The 13,098-nt window shown below is 35.6% G+C and overlaps 1 protein-coding gene across 1 annotated transcript; it reads right to left on the bottom strand.

Moving 5' to 3' along the window:
* Nucleotides 1-1,858: 1,858 nt before the first annotated feature.
* LOC111048567 lies at nt 1,859-11,800 on the bottom strand. Its single transcript, XM_039426747.1, has 3 exons — nt 8,633-11,800; nt 3,381-3,470; nt 1,859-2,231 (listed from the first exon to the last, which is right to left on the bottom strand). Exons 1-3 carry the CDS (start codon nt 9,389-9,391, stop codon nt 2,118-2,120), a joined length of 963 nt encoding a protein of 320 aa, XP_039282681.1. The 5' UTR covers nt 9,392-11,800; the 3' UTR covers nt 1,859-2,117.
* Nucleotides 11,801-13,098: the final 1,298 nt, after the last annotated feature.

Here is a 13,098-nt window from a genome sequence, read left to right as displayed (position 1 = left end):
TCGATTTCATTTTTCAGTTTTTTTGAGAAAGGACTGGTACGGTAATAAAATGAATTGGTATTTTATTTGCAAAGAATTCCATAAAATACTGAAACTAATGTTTATTGACTGTCAATCTAAAAAATAATCCATCATATAAGATGTTCACTTTTGGACGTAAATTGTGTGGGTTAGTATTAAACGTAAGGCTTTCTCTATTTTAATTAATATGAAAAATTATGCTCTTGATAAATACTTGCCGTACTGTTCGTACTCCAAACTCAATAAACAAATTCTTGCTGCGATATAATCTAGGTCTCCCAAAGGCTGTTCTCATATAATCAGAGCAAAACATTTATTTTATTGAGGTGAGTGTCAAAAGTGCCTCCTAAAATTTCTAAACTTTACATTCTATACTCACTGACCCTACCAGGATTTCCCTGTCAACTCAAAACAGTAGTCACAACACAGTTGATTCAGCATTCTTAATGCCTGTCATTGACCTTGGTCGAACAGTTGACCACTTCTTTATTCACACCACCCTGAGACGATTTTTAAAATTGATTAAAATCGAAATGCAATGAGGAATGATGCGGTTTTCACACTGGTTACAACGCACTACACTTGTACATTCACGAACAGAATGACTATTAAGCAAACACTTGAAACAACATGATTTGTCTTTCACAAAACTGAAGGGTTCCCATGGTGACAATTTCAAAAAAGACCGACAATTAAGCAAGTTATGTGTACCTTGATTACACTCCAAACAATTTGACTTTTCACGAACGTTACCAGTCGAAGTCGTCTCTGATTGAACCGCCAAAATCTTAGAATTTGACAAGTTCCTGACTGGCTTCTCACCACTTGATGATTCGAATTTATGATTTTTATCACACGGCAATGACTTGAACAATGAAATGTACAGAATCTTCGTAAGTAGGGAGATCCTTATCTCGACAAGAAATCTCGAACTCTCTATGAGATGTTGGATCTAACACTTTCAATCCCTGGTACAAGGAATTAGATTCCTCCAAACCCTCATTTTTCACCCGCTTCAAAGCTTCCCCAAATTTGCCAAGGTAGGGATTCAGCCCCCCACCAATCAATCTCTAATATTAATAATATTTTACTCTATTTTGAATATAAATATAATATAATATAAACTATGACATTCATTTTGTCTGTTGCCCTATTTCAAATTGTCCATTATTTCAACTTTTCGTTATTTGTATTTATTAACTCAATTTTTTATTTATTCGTTAGTACAAAATTACTTATAATTTGAATGATATTGAAAAACAGGCACAGCCCAAAACTGTTTCTTCCCCCAAATTTTGATTTATACACTATAAATGGTCCAAAAAGTAGGTTATGTTCCATACACTTCAATCAATTTTCAGTCCAAATATTTGAAAACAGAAAAGTTGTAATTTAGATTGTTTACAAACCAAATTGAATAACAAAATAACACTCAATAGTCACTTAAAACTTTAAAATAATTATTAACTTTGAATATTATGATATACCATGTCATGTCAACAAATCAGATTATTTTGATCGAGTCTATTAATTTGTCTAGATTTCTCGCGAGATACGGTAAGCTGATTGATTACACAGTTGATCTCCCACACAGGCACACGCATCTTCTGTTATATACAGACAACGAAATTATCATCTGTTTTTCCAAGAATGAATTATCCTTTTCATGTCCTTCAGCGAGTTATCCCAGGGATGAGATCTAGTGCAATCGAATTTTTATATCATAAACCTACTATGATCCAAATTTCGTGAGAATCGTTAGAGCTGTTTTCGAGATCCGGTCACATACATATAATATATTATAATTATATACATCTAAACATATATACAGAAATTGCTCGTTTAATGATATAGGATATTGATAGCCGAAAGAAACATCAGGAATGATAACAATACCACTCATTGCTTTCTCAATAATACACTATCAGTTCAATATTAAAACTGCATTTTTACTACCTATTTATTTAAAGTATTGTTGCTATATGTCACACTCTTTGATTACTTTTGTGTATTATGTATTGTCAGTGAAGCTGTAGATGCAATCAGAAACAATGTCAAGAAATAGTTATTATAATTACAATGTTGATAATTAGTTATTAATATACCTGAGTAGTAGTTGTGGCTTCCTCTGAGGTTATTGGCTCCTGTTTGATGTTATTTGTTGTCAATTGAAGTTCTACGAATCCATCTTCTTGCTTCTCTCTCTTGATCTGTAGACAGAGGACAAGATTGGTCTTATCTGATAACTTGATTTACAGCTAGGGAAATATTCTAAAACCACAAACAACTATTTCTGCTGAGCACTTACTGAAATACTTTTGGTGAATTTTTGAATAAGATATAGTGAGTTTCAACCTGGACTAACAGCATCAATTGAATTGGAAGTGATGATGTTAGCTGTAGAAATTACTACATTTTTCAAGAGTGAATATCACTTTCGATGACTCTTGTCAGAGTATTACCATAGAGAAAAGACAGCATAAGAGGATATCCCACGGTATAAGACGTTTGTGTTCCAAATTTCACTGTCAAGTCAAATCAAGCTTGTTACCTCATGCGTATGGAAAAACGCACCATAAATCATGCAGTGTTTTCTTTGGAGGTCGCTGGAGAACGACCAGATGTGACCGATACGAAGATATATATCGCTTCAAAGCTGGAAAAAACGATCTAAATTCCATAGATTTTAAATTTCTCTGTATCTCTTGCACAAAAAAGTTACAATAGAACGAAATTTGAAAAATTAGAAAAAACGTTTTTGTAGCTTCTGATGGCTTATAACTAATAAAATATGCGTTTTAGAGGGAACTTTTATTGAACAAAAATTGTAGAGGAAGATTTTATAATTATTTTCATTCAAAAAACGGTTAAATATCTTGAACGGTTATTGAAATACAAGCGATATAACAAAATCCTAAAAAAAATTGTGGCAATCTTGTTTTCGAGGTGTTTGCCTGTGATTTCGACTTATCATCATCACGATCCCTATTATGCTAGACCTAACGAAGAAATTGAGACATCTACCACCGCTGTTATCAAAAATGACCACGCAATGAAATTTGCGCCTGGACTAGGAGTTAAAAAAACCGAAATGATATTTAGAACATAAATGACCTATACCATGTTATATCTTCTTATATCCTTTCCTCTATGGTATACTGTATGATTTGGAGAATGCATAACTCTTTCTATCTCCTATCATATTCCTCTCCTCATGATTTCATCTGAGAATCAACAATAGATGAATTAGAGGAAGAAATAGCATTTAATAAGCTACATGACAAACCAAGAGATATAACTTTTTTTACAACTGTCTTCCTCACGGAGTGAATAAGTACTTTGAGAATGCGAATACTTGCCTGATGAATAGCTGTACTGCTATGAGAAGGTTCATTCTTCATTTCAATGTCAATTTGTTCAAATGGACTCTCATGTTTCACAATTTCAATCTGGAACAGAGAGAAGAAGTTTCTACAACTGACTTGCAATAAGAATTTGATCAAGCAATGGGAGAGAAAATAAGAGTGATAGAGAGAGTGAGAGAGAAAGTGTTAATTCTATTCGCTTATGATGCCGGAAGTGTTTTTGCTTGTGCCTGTGTTCTGGAAAGTGTGAGAGTGATTTGATGAGATGATGAAGCATCCATCAGTAACTACGGGATTCCAACCCACGACCATGTGGCACTAGCTAACTGGCAATTGGTGTGCTGTCTCGTATACGAAACTATATCAATTGTGGAGTAGATATGTGTCATTCGGTCATGGCCCAGATCAGTAAAGTGATTCGAACTTTCCATCTCTACTGTGGAGTGCCTCAGGGCTCTGTCCTGGGGCCACTTCTCTTTTTTAATTCAGTGAATAGCGTAGATCGCATGGATGGCAGAAGTGTTGTCTGCTATGCAGATGATACCACCTTCTTCAATCAGGGTCATGGAGTTGATGAACTAAGGGCCGGAATGTTAGTGGCTATTTTAATGATATTTTAGCTTCCCAAACCAGAACATTCAGGAAAAATGAAACAAGGCTCTTGGTTTTGGTGGCTTGGACAGCACAAACTTCTCGCCGGCATTTTTGGCTACGTCATTCTGCTAACATCTCTCGGTCTATCGAATAATCAAAATGTTATGCGTTACTACAGAATGTTTCTCAATAAAGCTGGACTCTTATCCTAAAAAGACACATTATAAAAATGGAATTGCAATAAAAAATGTTCATTGATGAGATGAAATTGACACATTACAAGCTGTGGATCGAGTTCTGTATTGTTGTCCTGCTTAAGGCTTGATTCCTTTTGCTGGTGATGCCGGATTACCATTGAGAATCTAATTATGATTTTGGTATTATTTATGCTTAATTTTTATTTTAATTATTTTATACTTTTGATTATAAAATTATGTATTTTCTTTTATTATGTTTTGAATATGTATTTATTGTATGGCAAATAAATGATTTGATTTGATTTAAGGCTGTGCAAAAGCTAAACAAAAACTTTTTACTTGTGATATTCTTAAAAGTTTTTGATTTGCTTATCATCAAGCTATCAAAATGAAAAAGTTTTCTCAGGAAAACATTTTTTTTCTGATCATTACTTTTTGAGTTTGGGTTCAGAAAGGGTAAGTCTACAAGTTTTGCAGTTGAGACTCTTCTTCAGGCGATTCTTAGGTCTTTTGAGTTGAGACAATCCACCTCTGTTCTGCTGTGTGATCTCTCAAGAGCATTCGATTGTATTTCACATAGCATTTTGCTGGAAAAATTCGAAAGATATGGACTAGAGCCTGGTCCACTGAGAATGCTTGGCTCCTATCTGTCAGGCAGGAAACAGGTGGTCAGTTGGAATGGCAGGGTTTCATCTCCCATAGCTGTGAAGCACGGTGTGCCCCAGGGTTCCATTTTGGGCCCTTTCCTTTTCGTAGTAGCTATCAACGACCTACATTTTGAGTTGTCTGGCAAAGTTATCATGTATGCTGATGACACCACTTTGTTTGCTAGTGATCCCAATGCTGATATGGCTAGAGCGCCGGTAAATGATTAGCTGGAGGTGTCTGCTAGGTGGTTTGTAGAAAATTGGTTGACATTGAATAACGAGAAAACACAGGCTATCACTTTCAGCCTAGCTAGAGGTACTCTTGGTAGTGAAGCTTGTGTTAGACTTCTCGGCTTTGTTCTTGATCCCAAGCTGTGTTGGAGAGAGCATATAGACGTTTTGTGCTCTAGGCTTAGCAGAGTGATATTTCTGCTGAGGCGCCTCAAAATGGAAATGTCATTTATGGCGTGAAACTATGGGGTCACTCAAGCGAGGTAGACAGAGTATTGATCCTCCAGAAGAAAGCCATTCGCGTGTTGTGTGGTGCTCCTTATCTTGAGCACTGTAAACCTCTTTATCGGCATTGTAAAATTATGACTGTTTTTAATGTGTACATTTTCCAATGTCTGTTAGCAATAAAAAGGATGAATTCAATTTGGCCAGAAATGAGGATATACATAATTATAATACTAGAATCGTGCGGATCTGCATGTCTATAGAAATAGACTACACAAGATTTCATCTTGTTTCCCTGTTTCAGGTGTGAAATTCTATAACCACCTACCCGAGAGAGTTCGGTCCTTGCCAAGTAGCTTAGAAATGAAATGAAATGAAATGAAATGAAATGAAATGAAATGAAATGAAATGAAATGAAATGAAATGAAATGAAATGAAATGAAATGAAATGAAATGAAATGAAATGAAATGAAATGAAATGAAATGAAATGAAATGAAATGAAATGAAATGAAATGAAATGAAATGAAATGAAATGAAATGAAATGAAATGAAATGAAATGAAATGAAATGAAATGAAATGAAATGAAATGAAATGAAATGAAATGAAATGAAATGAAATGAAATGAAATGAAATGAAATGAAATGAAATGAAATGAAATGAAATGAAATGAAATGAAATGAAATGAAATGAAATGAAATGAAATGAAATGAAATGAAATGAAATGAAATGAAATGAAATGAAATGAAATGAAATGAAATGAAATGAAATGAAATGAAATGAAATGAAATGAAATGAAATGAAATGAAATGAAATGAAATGAAATGAAATGAAATGAAATGAAATGAAATGAAATGAAATGAAATGAAATGAAATGAAATGAAATGAAATGAAATGAAATGAAATGAAATGAAATGAAATGAAATGAAATGAAATGAAATGAAATGAAATGAAATGAAATGAAATGAAATGAAATGAAATGAAATGAAATGAAATGAAATGAAATGAAATGAAATGAAATGAAATGAAATGAAATGAAATGAAATGAAATGAAATGAAATGAAATGAAATGAAATGAAATGAAATGAAATGAAATGAAATGAAATGAAATGAAATGAAATGAAATGAAATGAAATGAAATGAAATGAAATGAAATGAAATGAAATGAAATGAAATGAAATGAAATGAAATGAAATGAAATGAAATGAAATGAAATGAAATGAAAATACTCTTTATTAGGCGGAGTTAGGACTAGAAAGTCCTTTCTACCACTCAACCTTACAGGCAAATAATAATACATTACAATAAGAAATAATACAAAAGAACTATAACAATATGAAACTGAGAATAATGCATAAAATTGTAAATAAAAATCAACCATTTTTGTCTGGTGCAAAAGTAAATTAAGTAAATCAATAAATTACAAAATAACTAAATGATAATAATAAATAGATTCAAGTTAATAATATAGGAAGAACGTTGATACAAGGAAAATTCAGCAAAAATCATTCATACAACATTCACACAGCCCACAAATTGCATCGCAACTAGCCACCATCGCACTACCCCCGCAGACCCGCCAATAACAGCCGCCTGACCTCCACCCCAAAGCGAGCACGTCCTTCAATACTCCTAATCTCATCGGGAAGATTGTTCCAATGTCTGCATGCCGTGATGGTAAACGACTTTTCGAAAGTTGCTGTCCTGTATATAGGAAAAGACAGCAGTGAGTCCCCACGACGAGTTGCTCGCACACTGACCTCAGACAGAAACTTAAAGCTCTCAGACAGATAGGAAGGAGATTTCGTTTTAATTATGGAATGAAGGAGTGTTAGGATGTGCAAGGTACGGAGTTCAGTTAATTTTAAAAGTGATAGCTCATTATAGAAAATTGAAACATGGTCAAATCGCCTTAAATTAAAAATGAATCTTATGCAATAGTTTTGAGCTCGCTGCAATCTGTCTGAGAGCTCCACAGTCATGTCATTTATTACAGTGTCACAATAATTAAAATGAGGCATAACGAGAGTTTTGACCAGCATGATTTTTATATTCTGTGGTAGAAATAGGGCAAACCTTTTCAAACTGTAAATGCAGGAGAATATTCTTTTGCAGACAAGTTCCACCTGGTCAATCCATGACAGAGTTTTATTTATAATGAGACCTAGATTTTTAACCCTGTCCTGGTATTCCAGCTCAACACCATTCAATGTCAGCTTTGGAACATTTTGCACCTGGAGTCTTGTCTGCAAACGGCTGTGAGCAACAATGATGCTATTCGTTTTCCCCTCATTCAATTTCAAGCCATGATTATATGCCCAGCTACTTATAGCATCAATGTCAGCGTTCATCAGCTCCACACATGCATCAGAGTCAGCAACAGCAAAATGTCTATAGATTTGCAAATCGTCAGCGTAGAGATGACACCTACTGTTTTTTATACACTTGGTGATGTCATCAATGTAAATAGAGAACAGCAGAGGCCCAAGTACTGAGCCTTGAGGGACTCCGCGGGTAACATCTCTCCATGATGACATCTCATTATTGGCTCTGACACACTGCCGGCGATAAGATAGATAGGATTCGACCCATTTGACACAAATCTCTTCAAAGCCAAGATTTTTCAATTTCAGAAGGAGTAGGGGATGGTAAACGCAATCAAAAGCTTTTGAAAAATCAAATAGTGTGAGTATAGTTGCCTGTCCTCTATCCATAGCAGACCTTATATCCTCTGTAACTTTCAGCAATGCGGTTGTGGTACTATGTCTTGAGCGGAATCCAGATTGATAAATGGAAAGTAGCTGGAAACTTTGAAGGAAAGCAGAGAACTGTTGATGTACAAGCTTTTCTAGGCACTTGGACAGAGCAGGGAGAATGCTGATTGGCCTCAAGTCAGAAAATGATTTTATGGAAGGACATTTAGGGAGAGGAGAAACCAAAGCTGACTTCCAAATCATTGGAAAAGTTGAAGAAGCCAAAGATTCATTAAAAATTATGGTGAGAACAGACAGGGTAAAAGGTAGGGTATCTTTTAGAAATTTAATTGGAACACAATCAACTCCTACGGCATTGCTTGACATCTCTGTAACCACTCTGAATACATCAGTTTCAGTGACAGGAGCAAAAGAGAACCGCTGATCAGGAGCAGCACGAGGAGTAGCCGAAAGAGCATTAAGGTAGTCATGAGCACCAGTCAGATCAACAGGCACATTGGTGAAATGTCTATTGATATCATCCAAGATGAAAGGAATATTATGTTTAATTTGTGACTTACCAATACCAAGATTTTTCAACTTTGACCAAAGAGTTCTAGTAGGCTGCCGTTGTGAGAGTGACTGGTAATAGAACCTCACCTTGGCATTCCTGATCTCCTGCTGAGTTTTATTTCTCAGTCGTTTGTATTCTGCCCAGTCAGCTGCTGATTTAGAACGTTTGGCTCTACGGAAGACAGAGTCTCTCACTTTCTGCATCTCACGAATCTCTGGACCAAACCAAGGAGCAGGTTTCTTGTTAACTCTCCTGGTAACTAAAGGAGCATGTGTGTCATATAGGACCAACAAAAAAGTATTCAATTTTTCAATCATTTCATCCACGTTGGCAGTTAGGACAACTTCATACCATGGGATTGAGGCAGCATCCAACAGAAGAGAATTCATATCAAGATATCTGTAATTCCTGTAGGTGATGAACTCCTGTTTGGGTTTTGGAGGATGCAGTCGGTAGGCACAAAATATTAAATCATGTTTAGAAATTCCAGGGACAGATAGTTGTCCATGGTGAGCAACTAAACTTGCATCACCAACAGCAGCCACATCCAGCCAGGTCTCAGCAGTCGCCGTGTGATGCGTTGCCTGCATAGGTAAAATAGACATATTACAGCAATTGAACATAGAAACAAAATTAGATCTATTCACAGAAGATAAATCAAGTAGATTGGTATTAAAATCACCCATGACAATAACATGCTTGAAACCAGTCATCAGGTCTAATAAAGATTTTTCAAATTCTCTAATAGAACCAATGTCAGGAGCCTTATAACAAACACATACAAGCAAGTGAACCCCTCTTACAGAAACATTCAAGAACATAAACTCAGTCTGATTAGCAATCATGCTATCAGACACATGTAGAATGGTAACTGGAAAATGAGATCTGACATAGACTGCCACACCTCCTCCTCCCTTATGGAGACGGTCATTTCTAAACAGAGAGTAACCTGTCAATTCGACACATTTATCACTTATATGTGGTTTCAGCCAAGTTTCTGATACCAGGACAAGATCCAACAAGCTACTATCAAATATTGTCCTAACCTCATCAATATGACACGGTAGCGATTGGGCATTGATGTGGGCAACCTTTAACAAGCCGTTGGAGTGTGAGAGAGCTTGACAGAGGGCAGACCGAACGGACGGAGCATGCTGGCCCGGGGAGGCGGGCTGGTCAGGAACCACGGCGACCGGCCGCGACGAGACCGCGGCAGCAGCGAGACGAAGGCCAGCACAACACAACCAGCGAGCAACACATGCACACACAACACTCTAACAAGCATTCATCATCAAACACAAACATTATCATTACTATTATTTCAATTAGTGGGGTAAAAGTCCGACTCCTATATGGACTAAAGAAGCTTGTATTTTTAAATAGTATTGGGTAATAATAATTACTTCTTTCCAGTTCATAGTAAGGTATAGACGTATAGACGATAAACAAGCGGAAACTATAGTGTGAAATATAACGGAACAGTTGAAATTCAATAATTATAATACCATTAATACAATGTATAAGTACTTCAGATTCGACAGGGGAGAATATAGAATATGCTGCAATTCAACATGAGAAACCAGACACAGATCTACAATTAATCATAGATGAATATATTTATGTAGTCATACATCATTATGATCAGTATATAAAATAGTAATAAGATAGTATTGGGTATTAACAGTATAAAATAGTAATAAAATAGTATAGGGTAATAATAGTTACTTCTTTCCAGTTCATAGTAAGGTATTATAGACGTAAAGATGATAAACAAGCGCAAACTAGTGTGAAATACAATAACGAATCAGTTGAAATTTTAGTAAATATAATACCATTAATATAAGTACTTCAGATTCGACAGGAAAGAATATAAAATATGCTGCAATTCAACATGAGAAACTATAAGCTACAGATCCACAATAATTAATCATAGAGCAATAACTAAAAAGCAACAATTGTATACTGGTCGCTAAGAAATGCTATTTATGCAAATCAGGGAAAATATAGAGTGATAGCATTGGAAAAGCCAAATCCAATTATAAACCTGATTTTTTATTTATCGTATATACACCTGATGAATATATTTATGTAATTATACATCATTATATGATCAGTATAATTGGAAAGTCATTCATAACATATTTTCAACTTCATTATAACGGTACGGTATTAAAGGGAAAAAAGTTTTAGAAGACTTCACAGAATATGCATGACATTGGAGACATAACACCAATCATTGCAACAGTAACTATTACTCAAAATAGTTATAAATAGTAAATAAATAAACAAAAAGATTGAATAATAAATTATGAAAAATTATTAACTTACATCCTAGAATGTACTGTAATATCTTTAAGAATAAATTCATTTGCAAAGTCTTAATATTTCAAATAAATATTCATGAATACAGAGTGCATTAACAGTCAACGTGAAGAGGGTGTTGAAAACCCAACAATAGTAGCTAATCGAGATCAGAGAGCCTAACAGCGGAACGAATCCGCTTTCCTTCACCCTCTCCCTCAACCCATTTCACAATTCCATCACTGGACCACACTTTGGAAAAGCCAAATTTCGCCGCTGCCGCCTTGTAGACCTGCAATCGAAGCATTGTTAGATCCTCTTTTATTGTGATATTGGACCCCTTCAGCATCTTCTTCCTTTCGAACACTCGCCGACGCTCCCTGTAGCCAGAAAAGCGCACAATGATTGGTCTAGGACGCACTGTGCCGCTCGCATCCGGAGGCTGCCTCTTTCCGACTCTGTGCGAGCGCTGGATTCGTTCCAGAGAAAAGTCATCAAGCTGCAGCTTAGTCTTGAAAATATCAAGGACCAGTTGATCGGTGTCCTCATTTGGTCTTTCCCGTATCCCGAAAACCCTCAGACTCGTACGTCGCTGATACTGTTCTATATCGTCGGTGCGATGTTGAAAATCAGACTCGAGTTTTATCACCCGCTTTTTGAGAGCAGATACGCTCGCCGCTAGATCTGAGATCTCCTCTCTAGTGATTTTAAGCGCAGTTGAAATTGCCTCATCGATAAAACCTTTGAGTCGATCAGTAATCTTCGATACCAAGGTATCGATAAAATCATTGTTCGATAGTATCCTATTGATGAAAACATCAGTAGCGACGGGATCTGCTTTCGGAGCCATGGTCTTATCAGGTCGTGCAAAGTTCAAAGATAAGGGGCTCAAAACTCTGTTAGTAGAATCGGAACGAAGTCTAGATCTAAGATTTCTTGGCGTGCCCGACATACAAAAAAAGTGTATACTCACGCACAGATAAGTCCAGTTGAGTAACGGAATATACCACTGCACGCACAAGAAAAAACTGAAGACGATAGTACCGAATAATGAATAAGTTAACTTCAAAAACCCATCGAAAACTACAAAACTTTAAGGAGCCGAACAGGACTGTACTTACTACTCGATCATTACCCCCACTCTCATGAAATACATCAAATACGGTAAGAGATAAATCCATGAGATTTAGAGGATAGATTCTTCTTGGTATTGTTGATCTAGTAGAAAAAATTCTTAATATATCAATTTTTAAAATAGTTATTCAATTTACTAAAAATAGCCAAAAAAAACTATTAGTTGAGTTATTTTTGGTAAATTGAATGACTATCTTAAAAATTGATATTTTCAGAGAATTTTTGTTTTACTAGATCAACAATACCATGAAGAACCCATCCTCTAAATCTCATGGATTTATATCAAACCGAATTTGAAATGTTCTGTCCCAAAAATTCAAACTTCAGTCGCTCATATCTCTAAAAGTAATGATCGGAAAAAAATGTTTTCCTGAAAAACTTTTTCATTCATGTTGAAGGCACCCAATTCTCTTCTTATTTCTTCATTTCTTATGTGGTCTTGTCTGTCACAGCCCTTCGTTCTGCGTAGGAATCTCATTTCTGCTGCCTGCAGCCTGCTCTCCTGTGATTTCGTGGTGATCCATGATTCACTTCCATACAGGAGAACAGGGGCAGCCACCACTATGTAGAACTTCATTATAGTTTCTTTCCTCGCTTTCTTCCCTAAAGTTCTGCTGATGTTACCACACATATCGATTGGAATTTTCCGATTTTCCTTTCAACATCTAAATCATCTTTGAAACTGATATCACAACCAAGATAGCAGTATTGTGACACTTGCTCTAATACTTTGTTATCAATAACTATCTTTGATCGTGTGGGATACTTGCCAGTGAATGCCATAATTTTTGTCTTACTTTGAGAAATCCTGAAATTATAACCCTTGCATATTTCATTTAGTACATGGACTGACTTTTGGAGGCTATCCTCATTTTCTTGTATTATCCAGAGGTCATCCGCAAACAATAGTGCGTTCAGGTAAACGTCTTCACTTAATTCAATACCTAAATCTACTCTGTATTTCCATTCTCTAAAAATGTCGTCAATGTAAATGTTGAATAAAGTAGGCGATAAACTACACCCTTGTCTAACTCCTTGATTAACATTAATTTCTCTTAGTCTATTCTTACCTGTATTTATAATTATCTTTGTATCGCGGTATAAGGTTTTGACAATA

The sequence above is a fragment of the Nilaparvata lugens genome, chromosome 4, assembly GCF_014356525.2.
Source record: "Nilaparvata lugens isolate BPH chromosome 4, ASM1435652v1, whole genome shotgun sequence".
NCBI classification, from domain to species: Eukaryota; Metazoa; Arthropoda; class Insecta; order Hemiptera; family Delphacidae; genus Nilaparvata; species Nilaparvata lugens.
The sequence above is the reverse complement of the archived record's forward strand: the minus strand, read 5'-3'. Positions and strand labels throughout refer to the sequence as shown.